Raw genomic sequence first — 14994 nt, 5'->3', positions numbered from 1 at the left:
CACCGTTTTGCAATTTCCATCAAGAGGTAACACCCAGGGGCTGTGAGACTCGGTTCTGACATTAACCATTTCTTTGACTGCCAGAAGAACCTGATCACCTTATGCACATGAAATGTCAGCCACAGTTTCTTGTTTGACTGAACGGGATAGACTGGACTAGTTTTGTCTCCAAGTATTCCTGTTTTGGTCAATGCACTTCTACTTGTTTATGTCCTAATCAGCAATTTCGCTATCAAGGTTTCCATCAGGGATTCTATGCGCACGTGAATTCGTTTTCTTGTGCTCTTGAAACCCCTGTGCACACAGACCGCGTAGCACACCCAAGTTTCCAACAATCGTGAAACCAAATTTCAATACGGTCCACCGTTTTGGGCAGGCAGATGAAAATGGCCATCAGTGCAACCATGGCACAGAGTAGCCACCCCTCACACCGCCAGGGTAGGGTACGAAGATGTTTGTGTATTAAGGCCAGCAGGACATCGAGACTATTTTCTCTCAGTCCCTGGCGCCTCCTGCCACTTGTCGCCTTTAGTGTCTGAGACTGTTTGGAGTGTCGTTCAGTTGGAGACTGCCACGTGACTCACACTTCCGGTGATGTGTCTGTCGCCGCGGAAAACTCAGAATGATAAGCGACAAGGCGACATGAACAGTTTTGTTCTGATAGCTGTTACACACCACAGTATCTGGCTGATCAGCGTGTGAAGAAGGGTGACAGGCGAGTCGAGAGAAAAAGCAATAGTGTATCATGAGGTGTATGAAGTGCTGCGATGTCTGTGTGGAGACATTAGCCAGGACTACCAGCAGAAACAAACAAACAAACAAACTTGAAAAGATCTTACCTACAAGGTTTACTTAGCTTTTGTCAGGTAGTATTGCTGCCTGAGAAAAACAAACTTTTGGCTTTTGTGATGATTGAAAAAGTAATCGGCTTTTGCGATATTTTCCTGATACTGCTGATTCATCTACTTCTTCTGTCTCAGGTCTTGTCATACAGCTATCTGATACTGTATAGTTCGTCTACCTCCAAGTCTCACATTTCCTTCTGGGACCATAATTATGAAGCGAGGGTAACTTGTTGCGCTGGGGCAAAAGAGTCATGTTTCCGAAGAGGTGTCGAGACCTCACAAAGGTTTTATGTCGGGAGCTGTAGTTATAAAGCAGTGAGAAAAATGTCCTGTGGTAAAGAAACAGAAGTAGTGTCCGCGGGGTTTGGACTTCACATAACACTCTTCTCCTTGAGATCCCCATTTTGCCCTGGGTAAGCGACTTTCGATCCATGACTACGGCCCCTGAAGACGAGGAGGCCGTATATCCGATTCTGTTTGTAGTTTGTCTGCCTCTCAAGTCTCTAATGTCGTACAGAAGTCGAGGGCTGATTTATGTGGTGGTGTGTAACGTGTTTACCTCCCAGTCCTCTCATGTTCCCATGTCCGTTTATCCAGTTCCATTTGTAATGCGTCTACCTGCCAGCCATTTATGTCCTTCTAGGGCCCATTGGGAGGGTAGTGAAGGCTGGAGCTTACATCTTCACCTCGAAGGACCACTAACTTTCAAGTATATTTCCTCGTCTCACAGTTGCAAAAGATGAACTTTCTTTCTACTGACACAGGACATTAGCAAGTAGACGCCGATAACTCCCAATGTCTTTAGCAGGAAATAGCCTAAGAAGACCATGAAAACATGCACGGTTCGAAACCCACAAAACCCGTATTTATGATAATGTCTCATTTCACAGGAAGAATAGTCTTGACATTTCTTGTTCTGTTACTGCTTCATTTACTAGGAGTATCCTGCAGAAATAGATGGATTTAAATTTTAATCCTGTGCGTTTGTTTTTCAAGCTTGTGTTATGGTTTTGTGACGCTTCTCAAACATTTCCATTTATGACAGCCACTGGTGAAGATATTTTCTGGTAATTTCTCAACATGTCAGAAATGTTCACTTTTTTAAATAGTCAAAACTCATGCTCTGTATATTTCATTACAGTGTCGAGATGGGTTGGTAACATTAAGACGACACTGGAGTGAATAGTGATGATGATGATGATGATGATGATGATGATGATGATATTTGTGGTGTTGTCAGGAGCGAGAAGTCGCCTTACGCACAGCCATGGCGCTTCACAAGGGAGCTTTGCAGATTCTGGAGAACAACGTGGGCGTGAGCGACGCGGTGCTTCTGGATCCCATGACCGAGGATGCCTTCATCACCAACCTCCAGGAACGCTTCAGACATCAGCAGATTTATGTGAGTCACGTGACTTCTGAGTCTTGTAAACGTCATTAGCTCCTTTGAACGTCATACGTTAACTTCGCACGTGCTGACTGACGTCAAATAGCAGCTAGGGTACCGTAGCACCATAGCAACACACCACGTGGTAACCATTACGTAAACATTATCTGCAGATGACGTCATGAGTACTCCAGTAGTCCCCATCATGGCGCGGTGAAAATGCAGGAAACTTAAAGAAAGTAGAAAGAAAGGGTGGGCATGGAAGCCTGCCTTCTGTGCTGATTGTATCGGCCGACAGTTACACTCTGTCCTCCATTCCTCGTGATCACAGTCTGTCTGCAGCCTTGAGGAGTAATTGCAGGCCAATATCAATCAGAAAGCAGAAACTGCGGGGAGACCAAAACATAGCAGACGTGATAGGGAAGTAGCTCAGAATCCATGATAGTGGTGGGTAGTCGCCGCTTACTTTTCCTGCAAGTCATATGAAAAGAAACGAATGCAACGTTTGCATAGTTCAAAGGTCAGCTTAGAGCTTATTTCTCAGTTACACTAGGTGGCGATATGTAGGTAACGTGTGTGACGTGTATTAGCTGGCAGTTTGCAGGACGTGTGTGTGGTGTGAAGACTGTATTTTCGTGTTTCATGTATCATGAAAGCATATCAGTGTAACACGTTGATGTTACAATACTGTATTTCATGCGCATGTCAGTTGAAAATGTCACAAGATCACCTTAGTTTCACCCGACATAAGTATCGGGTATTCATTTTGCCGTGTGGTGTTCTCAACGAAAATGTCACTAGTGCTAAATTGCAGTCCATCACCAGGCTAATCGATCCAGCAGGAATTCTTTTCTTCTTCATAATGGTTTAGATATGTTCTATTTCTTTTCCGGTCGATTGATTACACCAGTGCGACCAAAATATTTTCTGTACTACAAAAATACAAAATAGCGACTGGCTTTTTCTTTCGCTTAATGTAAACGTGGCATGTTTTATTATCTGAAAGGGAATTGTTGGTTCACATAGAAGGGTTTTATTAGTTTATTTCTGTCATCGCGTAAGAAGTACCTAGAAGGCTCACAGCCGAGTGTTGTGTCGGCCATCTTGCCAAGTGCTATATTACCCTATTCGTGCCGCACGAGTGGCTGCACTGACAGACACGCTCAGAGACCTGACAGCTGACGTATGGCGGATAAAGTCACATTAACAGCTGCAGTGTACACCCACTGTAGACCACAGAATGCTGCTGTACTCTAGCTTTGGCTGGAGATAATATGGAGGGACAGACAAACGGTGAATGTGAAGATGGCTGAAGAACAAGTCTACCGAGAAGTGTGGGAGGGGATAGTGCACCAGAGAAAGGAGAGTGAGCTCCCATTAACTGCAGTCGCCACAGGTTTTATTTATTGACTGATATGTCATTTGTTAGATTTATGCACAAGACATAACAAGCAAGCACATAGCAAGGTGACGGTCGAAAGGGTGCAGCGTGCAGGGCCAAGCATACCCTGACACGGGATACCGACATTAAGCAGAAAGGTAGAATTCAGACCTGTCACCGAGACTATTAGACAGAAGGACTGTGATAACGGTGATATCGAATTGTTACTTAAACTCAAGGATAGCTGCTTTGTTCATTCAATGACATACAACTCAGGCTGTCAGGTCATTCAATTGCCGGCGACTCGCTATGAAAGTTCGTAGACCAGCACTGGTTGTAGGAATATTGCTCAGGTAGTCAGGTCAGACTGAAGTGCTCCAGTGAGTGACCATCATGTGAGTGGTCGCTGCTTTCCAGGCTAGAGAGAGGGAGTGTGGGGTGTCTGCCGCCGGACAGGTGAAGGACGCTGTCTTATCCACATCATCGTCCCTGTCTTTCTGGTCATAAGGGTGCAGTGAAACTACTAGCATCCCGCCTCTCCCATTTATGCCCCCCCCCCCCGACTTTTACTGTCTTTTGTCTGAGTGTCTGTGATGATTGTCTAGCTGTTGGATGAGTTGTTCAGCTGTGGGACCAGTTGTCCAGCTGTCTGCTGAATGGTGTTGATATGAGCTCATCAGTTTTCTGTGTGCGGCTTTCCTGTGATCTAGAAAACGTTTCTACAGACCAACACCTGTCTACAGGTGAAAACCGCTTCGTGGGTAGCTGACACAACAGGCACTGGATAAAGATAAGCAGAAATAAACACACGCCTAATAAATGGAAAAGGTTTAAGATAAAATGAAATCAGGGAGTACATACTAGAAGTGAGCGTGGTGGAGTTAGCCAATGCCTGACTTATTCTCGTCACACTCGTGTTCTGTTAACATGTAAGCCCTCGTCATATTATCGGTCAAACCATTTCATAGAAGGTGTTTCAAATTCCAGTGCCCCAACCCAGGAAGGAGTAAACTGAGTCTCATCATGACTGTTGCCCTGCATTGTGTGGCTAAGTGCTGTGATGGTTGTAATGATGTTTGTGCTGTAGCACATGATGTTTGCCTGCAGCCGATAACTTGTGTCGGGGGGCGCCTGGAACGTGCGCAGCATGCGCAGAGGATGAGCAGGAGGAGGCTGGGGCATGTGGCGGGCATGGAGTCATTCAGAGCACGCACCGAGACAGGCTGTACACATCGGGGGAGGAACAGACCCAGTGCTATTCCCCTTTTATCACAGACTCTGCGCCTGAACATCTTTCCTGCATGGAATGTTCATCTCGAAGTGATAGCACACAAAGCTCATCTTTAAAATACAGTTTTGTAGCACAAAATGCACTTTTTGTTCACTGTGAAATACAGGTTGTGTCTGGCAGACTTCAAATAAAACAAACCGTAGATTTGTAATGACATCTAACGATCATTTTTACTGATGTCTTTATTGACACTTCTTGACACTTCTTGACAATTGTTGATACACTGTATTACTGACATCATGAATACAGTCTGTAATTACAGTTGACACCGGTACACCACGAGGTCAGCCCTTCATCGTCCGGATGGGTCGTGGGTTTTGTTTTGGAGATGAGTGTCGAGTTGAGTTCTCTGTGTTTATCATTGTATGTTACAATCGGGTCAGATCCGTGCATTCGTGTGGATGAGCTGGACCTACCTTTGTTTTGTGTCAGAGGAGCAACAAGAGTGGACTATCTGCTGAGAAGGACCGCACTTGCTAGCGATGGTGGTGTAGTCTAGTTGTCTTTTGTTTGTATAGCTGTCTCGACATAAGAGTAGTAAGGCCGGGGGTGATCGAGGGACAATGGAAGTGTCGTCTAGGCGTGTATTTCCTAGAATACTCATGAGCTGGTGGGTGCATGTGGAGGATTTTTGTCTGGAAGAGCATGCACTTTTTCTCTCCGCCAGCCTCAGGTCGCTCGGCTTTCCCCTCCTTTCACAGGCAGTTTACTCAGACCTGTGTCGCCGAGAAATATAGTTCGCGATTCATGTCGGTCCTAGCCGGCAAGCTGTAGCCTTGTGTTCATGCACATCTTTTTGAAAGCAGTGCTGATAATCCCCAGGAGGGTTTCAGCTTTTCTTTCGTCTGAATTGTTGTTTTCGTTATTGACATCCATAAAACCGTTATCGTTAGTGTCTCTCTGCGCGCTGTTCATCTGTACTTTCAAGGTTAAGGTTGTTTACGAACTCGTCTAGTTTTACAGGCGGCTTCCAGGTTGCTCAAAGTCTTTCACTTGAGCCAGTTTTTACCCCTTTTTTTCTACCTTGTTTTGTTTTCTATGTTGTTTTAAAATGACGATTTCTTTTCCGTGCTTTCTAAATATTTCGATATTTAAATATACAACCATGGTCTGTGCTTTTAAATGACATTGTACACTTTGACAATTTTCTCACTGCCATTTATTGTCGTATGCTGACACGGTGTACACCACCGACACTGCCTCTTGTGGGATTGGACACGATACAAACATGTTTGAGAGCTGACATCCTGTTGTCATTGTCACAATGACTGTGGACATGCGGACTTGAACAAGAGAACTGTAACACTGAACTGCCGAGGGGCGGGCGCCGAGCTCCAGCATCAGTGACTGAGGATCGGCACGACGCCCATGGCGAAAGGCCGACATTGATCGAGGTGGAAGCTGTGTGAAGAAATGCAACAAGTACTTCGATCGCTACTAGGGTGTGTTCGCACAGATGCTTTGCACAGCAGAAGTCGCGGAAACCATGACTCGACAACATTTGGAGCGCATGCATAGGTGTGTGTGCTAGTGTGCGTGTACGTGGGTGAGAACACTTATGTTAGCAACTACCTGTTCAGTTTGATTTTACCTGGTTGATGTCCCCCGAGGGCTTTGAGGACGCAGTGAGTTTAGCAACACTGAGCTTAGTCGATGTTCCTTGATAGAACATCCATAGACCCATCGTTGTTTTTCTCCATTATTGTCGGAAGTTGTCTGCGCCTCTGTAAGACTGACAGTACAGGTGATCTGAGTGGCTGACTGTAGGCAGTAGGCTGAGGCCAGCTGGTCACACCCTGGGTGCACTGCTTGAAGTGGTTTCTCTCAGCTGCCATAACATGGTCGTTTGCCGAAGGGTATCGCAGTAGTTGGCGTAGGGAGGGTTGACCTTCGTTATCTACGGCCCAGTATATCTTGCAGGACACGTGACAGCCACCCAGCACCGTGCACAACATTTCAACTACACTAGCGATTATAAACCCTTCCTTATTGCTTTCGGTAAGTGCTGATGCCACACATTCAGGTGCACGATTTATTGCCTGAGGCCGCAGTCCCTGCAAACCTCTGTGTCCGTGATGATCATCGTCGACACTGACAGCGACAGGTGTTCACTGCCACTCCCCCACTGTCAGCGCGCCACCACCGTCAGTGTTCAGTTTGCGGCCTCAGGCAGTTTCTAACTTAGACAGGATCACTGTTGGTGAAATGAATCGAGAAGTTCTCTGGCTTCTGTCAGCTACACGTTCATAGCTTGTCAAAATGAACTGGACAGTTATGTATCTCACTAATCAAACCGAAGCCTGGCTGTTAAGCGACTTGAGTGTTTTTCCCAGCCCTGTAAACAAATGCCGCATGCAGAGAAAGAACAGTGTCCCAAGACGAGAGCTGAACCCAGGACAGCCAACCTTCAGTGTATGGTGACACGGACCGCCCAAGGCTTTGAATAAAACGTTGTGACCAGTTGAGGTTCGAACACTAAAAGCAGCAACTTGCAGGACTGTGACTTTTTATTTTAAAGAGAGAATATGTTTCAGTTACCAAAATAGTCTACAGTCTTTCCGCACTGCGCCAAGATAACAACTAGGAAATAGTGGATTATCAGTGCTAATCGCGAGAACCAGCACATACACACCGGGAACACAGCGATACAAGATGTATAGCAACGATGTGGTACATTTGGTTGTTTGTTTGCAGTGTCATCATAAATACCTTGAGTGTTTGCCGTTAGTGGTTCTGTCTGCCCTTCCATTCATTTATATAAATGTCCTTTGATATTTTTTATCGTTTTTAAATACGGTGTTCATATTAGTGACCATACCGTTGCCCCACGTATTATAACTATTACAGAAAGTAATAAAATTGATTAAATCGGCGATTTATCTCAACAACAAAGGTAGTCTCAAAAGACAGTACTAAAAGAAAACACACAAAGCGGGCCTCAAAGCGCACAGTTCATTGTGAGGCCTGCGAGTGTATCTACTCATGTTGAAAATGCATGCCATCACCATAATTATATGCAGTCTACAGATTTGTTGAACCTTCGTAGCCGACAGCATACTCGCAGATATAGAGGTCAAAGGTGACTCTTCTCTGAGGATGAAGGCACGTCCCTGAAGTGTGCTCCAGGTGCACAGATGCCGTGGACACCAGGATTAAGGACCACGTGCATGGTCGCAGACACCTGCGTGTTGTAGACAGTACAATCGTTCATAACAATCGTTCATAACACTTGGTCAGTGTGTACACTCACTCCCTTCCCTCCAGCACCGGACTCCTCTGTGACCTTGGCAAAGCGAGGATCGGTTGAAGCCATGTCTTGAATTTCAAATGAAGTCCAGTACAAAGAAGATTTGTGGGAATACTTCATTTGAAGCTTTATGGCAGTGCAGTTGAGAACAGTAAGTGCTCACTTGTGACCATTATATTTGCATATCTATACATCTATCACTAACTTTCGTCCTGTATGATGTCGTGATATGGCCATGGTTGCTGGCACGGCATAACACGCACACAAACAAACAAACGTCCTGTATGAAGTATTTTTCTCTCGGACAATGCTGTTTTTGATTTGCACGATACCCCACCCACTCGCTAGAAACAAAACAAGGAAAGAGACCGCATCAGACGAGATAGAAAAGCTGGAAATGAGTCAGCCGGATGATTGAAGAAGTTTTTTCCGGTCAAAGATCAGAGTAACAACGGGTGAGTAACAACAAATGACACTCTTGCCGTTGCCTGAGCTTTAGTCATGCACCGCTCCTTCCGGTTGATGCGAGGGCTGAGCAGAGCGGGGTGTGCAACCGGCGGCGTGGTGCACGTGGTACGACAGAGGCTGTTGTCAGGGTACGACAGAGATTATTTGTTGTCAGGGTACGACAGAGATTATTTGTTGTCAGGGTACGACAGAGGCTGTGTTTGTTGTCAGGGTACGACAGACACTGTATTTGTTGTCAGTGTATTTGTTGTCAGGGTACGACAGACACTGTTGTCAGGGAGAGACTGTATTTGTTGTCAGGGTACGACAGAGACAGCGAGTAGGTTTCCGCTTGCGCAGTGGGTGACGATCGAAGATGGATTTTTCACAGAGCCTGTCTGTCTCTCACACACACAAACACATATTGGGACTATGCTTCGTGTGGAGCTTTGGGTGGTTGAAATAAACTAGACATCCTAGGCTTTTACATTGTCAGAATCGTGCTGTCGTATATGAGATTGTCATGAAATTTGGATTGATACCTTAGATGAAGGTGGTGGTTAGAACATTGAGACAAAAATGATTAGCGAGGGTGGTTCTATACCAGGGCAGGGGGAACCAGAAGTTATTAAACTAATATAAGTAATGACATCAAAGAAAGTGAACGGTGAATGTCTATAAAAACGCAAGTTGATCTCATATTACATAGGTCTTGGAGTAGGGAAGTATGTCAAAAGCTTATGGCTTTGAATTTGTATACGTGTGTGGGTGTGTGTATTTGACTGTGTGTGTGTCCTGGTGCTAGGCTGGTGGATCAATAAGAGAGAGAGGGTGGGATGATGGCGGACGAGAGCCTTAACATTTATTTTGGCGCTGAAGCAAGTAGAAAGGAAAGGAATTCAGAATTTTTAGTTTACTTTTTATTTTTCAATGTACATGTACGTACAAAGAAATTAAAGGCTCATTGTAACAATCACAACTTAAAGAGCGTCACTAATATGTATGTATATATATAAATACAGTATTCATGCGTTGTGTTCTTGACTGTAGGTATTCATATTTACAAGCATGGCACCAGTATCTGATATGTGTGTGTATAAGAGAGAGACAGAGTGCTGGCGATTATCGGGTAGTTTAACAAGGTATATAGAAGTGACCGATTGACTGAGTGCTAGTAGTGCTCACAAGTCGGTCACAGTTTGCATGTTGACATCCCGGCCACTTGCCCTCTTTGTAACAATATGTGATGACTGCTCCTCAACTTGGCCTCTTGTCAAAGTGACCATGTGACATGTCATCATTGTGCCACGCCATCGTGTGGCATGTTCTTGGTGATGTCATCACCAGTATAGCTGTCAGACTCGCTGTCACTCAGTGGGATGGCGCGTGGAGGCTCGTCAAATGATGATTAACGGTTTTTTTTTAACAGCATTCTCGTAAGAAAGGAGAAGAAAGTGGTTTAGTCATTGTATGTGAACATTTGGAAGATGAGGGAAGAAGGGGCGTGGAGTTGGGAGGAATGAAGCGAAGTGAGCTCTGGCAGTGCATTGTGGTGTGACACAACCTGTGCCCACTTAGTAACAGCCGACACACAAACAGTCGCCAGTGTGACCGGCTGCCTCGCCATATTGATTGGGCCTCACCCAGGGTCTGGCGGCCACGGCATGGTGTCGGCCATTTGCCTGCAGTTGCCGCCCCCCATCCTGTGTGTGCCTGCATGTCATCACCAGTGTCGGTCCTGCTGCTGCACCAGTCCACACAGGCTGGGTGTCTGGCTCACAGATTGTCTGTAACCAGGGGACGCAATAGTCAAGTTGGGTAGGGGGAGACTTTGGCTAGGGGGCCATAGTTTGAGACGATACCGATGACAGATCGAGGGGGATAACCAGAGCGAGCGAGGGACAGTCGGGTGGGAGAGTGGCGAGGCGGATGGCAGTACAACAGTTTTTAATCTCCTGTTGTTCACAACCTCCAGTCGCCGTCGCCCAGCATGAATCACCACCCTGTGGTCTTAGGAAGGAACTTCAGGAGTACACGTGTTTGACTGTTTTTCTCCGCTGATGAATAAGCTTGACTCAGACGAAACGATGGCTTGAAAGTTGTTGATAAAATCACAGATGGAAACTTGACCGGCGAAAATGGACCTGGGCGAAAGCAGGGATCCCGGCCGGTCATCAGTGTAGAAGTTAATACACTGCATGAACTCGCTATGATCACAATGTGAAATAACTAATGAGCTAGTGCTGTCTTGCGGAAATCTTTACAGTCATATGTTTTCACACTATTAGAAATCAGAATAGATGTTTGTGATAGTCATGTGAAATTATGCCTTATGGCCGTAAAAATGCTGCATGTTCCTGTGATATCCTGGTTCCTACCATGCAATGCTCAACGCAAAAATGTTGACCAGGAAGGATTTGACACTTAGTCCTCTCTCCAACACAGACAAAGTAGTTCACACCAGCTCACTATCCCCATGAGTCAGCACTGTATCCTTATCGACTTTGTTATCTAGCACTTCTCTACCTCTCTTGTCGGGGCGATGATTGTATGTGCATCTGTAAACAGCTTCCAGCCCTCCTTAAAAATGTGTGTGGGGAACCGTCAGTGCTGTAATTCACCTGTCAGCTGTCAAAGTCTCAAAGCAACTGTCTTGTGATGTAAGTTAAACCTACCTACAAGTTCTTGGATCACATGTTAGATTACTGCAAGTTGTAGCAGCGTTGTCCTACAGCGACATCGTACACTGGGGTCAGAGGTTGACAGGTACGCATTGTACGTGAAGTATGGATAGTGTTCCGTCTCCACCCCTCGAGCTTAGGGGAGCGGTAGTGTGTGTGTAGATGGTGTGGTGCTGTTGCACCGGTCATTGATACCGACCTAGAGGAGCGATGATGTGTGTAGGCGGTGTGGTGCTGTTGCACCGGCCATTAACACAAGGAGTGTTGTGCACCACTCCGGTGAAGGTGCAGTCGCCGCGTAGTCACCCCTTGTCGACATGTCTAACCCAACCTGCTGGTGTGACCGCTCAGCTCGGGTGAACACCTAAGGTTACCGTGTGCTGCAAGGTTTGGCTTATACAAGATCAAGGCCATAGGCGGGTATGCCACTCCGTGTGCTGAAAGTCTCTAGCTGTAGGAGGGAGAGAAGAAAAGAATAAAGTCTCGTGTTTTCCCTCAAGTTAGTGTTTCTCATTGCGTGAACACTTGAGATATGTGAAGTGTGTAAATCTTGTCTATCCCCATTGTCCCACACGTTCAATTAGAGCAGACCTGGGCAAAGGCCTGCCCGCGGGCCGGATCCGGCCCGCCTCCTGTCTCTGACCGGCCGCCCGCTGGCCCGCCCGCCAGTATATATACTATGTATACAGTATTGGGTAAAACTGAATTAACTATATTAGTCCGGCCCTCTAAAACCATCCCAATTTCTCATGCGGCCCCTTGGGAAAATTAATTGCCCACCCCTGAGTTAGAGGGTAGGCTAGCACACTTTTCACATGCTGAGTAATATAAAATCTCAGTATTTATGATGGCTATTGTTCATAGAGTTGGTCTAGTTGTAGAGTAGACGCTAGTGTGATTTTAAAGAATCCCCCCTTCATGAGATGCCATCTCCATGAGTCTCTGGACAGACCTTACTCCGTTATCAGTACACGTGTGTACACGAGAGTTTTTACTTTTAGCAGACAATATCTTGGCAACGATTAACATCTCCATTCCTTCTTTTCTCTCTCTCTTCCGTTTGTGTTGTCACAGCAGCAGAGTCGACACGCAGCAGTGTAGTAACAACACACAGGTTACACATATATACTGCTAGCAACACATAGGGACCACACCTATGCTACTACCAATGTACTAGCAACACAGGTGATACACATGGTGCTAGCATCACATAGGTGACACAGGCTGTTTGCCATCTCCATCAGCTGACAGCATCCACTTTTCTTCTCACGGGCTGGAGCAGAATATCCATCTTGTTATTTGCTGGAGGGGACATTTGTAGTTGTTATCTGGCTTCTTCAGATCTGATTCGCATGGTTTCTTCTCCTAAATCTGATTCGCATAGTTTCGATTCTTTATTTTGGAAACGGCTCAAAGATAGCAGTACTTATGGTCTTGTAGCAGCCAATCGGCGAAGCGATGGTGCCAGGTGGGTAAGTAAAGTTTCACCCTAGTAATACCCTTGTTTGCTTCTTCTTTTCGTCGTCTTTCCCTCCGCGATGCACACTAGTCTGTTGCTGGAAGGTGGCTGAGTGACCCAGGCCCTGTAATAAAAGACCAGGTCTCTGGCATTCTATGTCTCTTTTACACGGAACTGGAGGAGGCTACTCCCATTACACTAGTGGGGCGACCGTCCCTAACCCAGCATGTCTTCGGAGAGCGGATGGGAGTTGCTAGCAGGACGGGTGGTAGACCAGGCACCCCGTAATGAGTAGCAAGTGTCGCCAAAATATCATATTTAACAGACGATGTTGAGAGGCGAAGGTTGTCTTTAATGGTCCTTAGAGAAGGAATGAAATACGAATCTTTTCGGCAGTATTCGTCAGTGTTCTGCTTCCTTCTCCACAGCAAACGAGTTTTGAAGGAGGTGAGAGTCACGTGTCACACCTCCTAACGTGCAGCATTCCCTCCGCTCAACCTCTGTAAGGCATCAATCAACCTTGACCTCTGCTGCCAAAGACTGTGCCACTGCCAGACCTAGGAGGTCATGTATCACTCGTACGTAGGTGTGGTACCACAGGCGTGTCTCAGGGAAGTAGGTGAGTGGGTCTGCCATACATGGCTATTCTGGTCACTGCACAGGGAGTTACCTTCCGGTAGCAAGGTCAGCACGTCTGCTGCACTGTCGCCACTGTAGGCAAGGCTAGTACATGTATGTATATTATAAGATGCAGTGACGACAGAACGCTCCCACAGTGCTGACGTCGCGCACTTAACGTTTCCGGACACTCGTCAGCATCGTCAGAGCTCGGCTGTTCCTGCCCGCTGGACAGCATCGATATGTAGTTTGATAAACCCAGATTTGTCACGTGCATGACCCCTTTATTACTCTTTTCCTGTGCATCTCAATATGGCTTGTCTCCGAAGAAAAGATTTTGCGGCGACTTTGCACACATGACTAATAGCAGGCGGAATTATGATTCGCTTCCTGTGTTCAAAGTAAGCAAGTTAGTCGACTTCCAGGTCACTGCGATAAGAACTGTATCATTGTATTGAGAATTTACAAGATCTTGATTTTTTTAAAATTTATTTGTGATTATTATTTGAAATGTTACGGTGGGTAGAACAGACAGAATGCACAGTATTTGTGTTTCTTTCTCTCTTGCAAAAGATGCTGTTTGGAAGGAGAACACGTGCCTCACCAAATAGGAGTTCTTTGGCCACAGAGTCGTCAGACATATATGATCAGAAAGGGACACTGTTTAGTCGTAGGATCGTTGTGATTCTGTAGGCGTTGATCGTACATCTCCACCAAAATCAGCAGCTACAACAGTCATAAACCCGCAAAGTGCTAAAGATTCGTGAGTTTGAACACATTGGCATTGTACTGACAGACACATTGGCATTGTACTGACAGACACATTGGCATTGTACTGACAGACACATTGGCATTGTACTGACAGACACATTGGCATTGTGTTGGCTCATATATTGGCATTGTACTGACAGACACATTGGCATTGTACTGACAGACACATTGGCATTGTACTGACAGACACATTGGCATTGTACTGACAGACACATTGGCATTGTACTGACAGACACATTGGCATTGTGTTGGCTCATATATTGGCATTGTACTGACAGACACATTGGCATTGTGTTGCCTAATGCATTGGCATTGTGCTGGAAGAAAAGTTTTAACTCAGACTGGCATGTTGACGAAAGTTCCAAAGTCCCTCACACCAGGCACTTGTTAAAATGAAAGGAGAGGAAAGTTGAGAATGATGTCAGAACCGTTGGCTGTACAAATTACCCTGACTATACCTGGTATCCCGGCTAGTAATCTCTAAAGACAAGCGGATGGACACCTTAAATGTTATTTTCTCTCACTAGCTTGGTTGAATCTAGCTTAGTTGTGTCCGTCGACCGCTCCACTGGAGTATTTTCTTTCTTTCTTTCTGCACGTTCTGTACATGGTCGACTACTTGCTGTACACTGTACAGTGATACCTCGGTTCTCGAACATAATTCGTTCCGGGAGGACGGTCGAGAACCAAATTGTTCGAGAACCGAAGCAATGAAACCCATAGGAAATAATGGAAACTGGATTAATTCGTTCCAAGCCCCAGAAAATGCCTATTTACTGGCCTAATTTGTATATAATATGTAGAAAAACACGAGTTTCAACAAGAAATAAGAAATAAAAGTGTATTTATTAAAACAAAAACAAAAAC

The 14994-nt window shown here is 45.7% G+C and overlaps 1 protein-coding gene across 9 annotated transcripts in view; it reads left to right on the top strand.

The window, feature by feature from the left end:
* Positions 1-14994, top strand: part of LOC112556354 (unconventional myosin-Ia-like) — a 79439-nt gene that overhangs the window by 15936 nt on the left and 48509 nt on the right. For all 9 annotated transcript variants that reach the window (XM_025225278.1, XM_025225280.1, XM_025225281.1 and 6 more), the window contains one exon: positions 2086-2247. In XM_025225278.1, coding sequence (XP_025081063.1) covers positions 2113-2247 — 135 coding nt within the window. In that variant the 5' untranslated portion in view covers positions 2086-2112. The remainder of the gene's footprint in view (positions 1-2085; positions 2248-14994) is intronic.

The sequence above is a fragment of the Pomacea canaliculata genome, linkage group LG2 (assembly GCF_003073045.1).
Source record: "Pomacea canaliculata isolate SZHN2017 linkage group LG2, ASM307304v1, whole genome shotgun sequence".
Taxonomy (NCBI): Eukaryota; Metazoa; Mollusca; class Gastropoda; order Architaenioglossa; family Ampullariidae; genus Pomacea; species Pomacea canaliculata.
The sequence above is the reverse complement of the archived record's forward strand: the minus strand, read 5'-3'. Positions and strand labels throughout refer to the sequence as shown.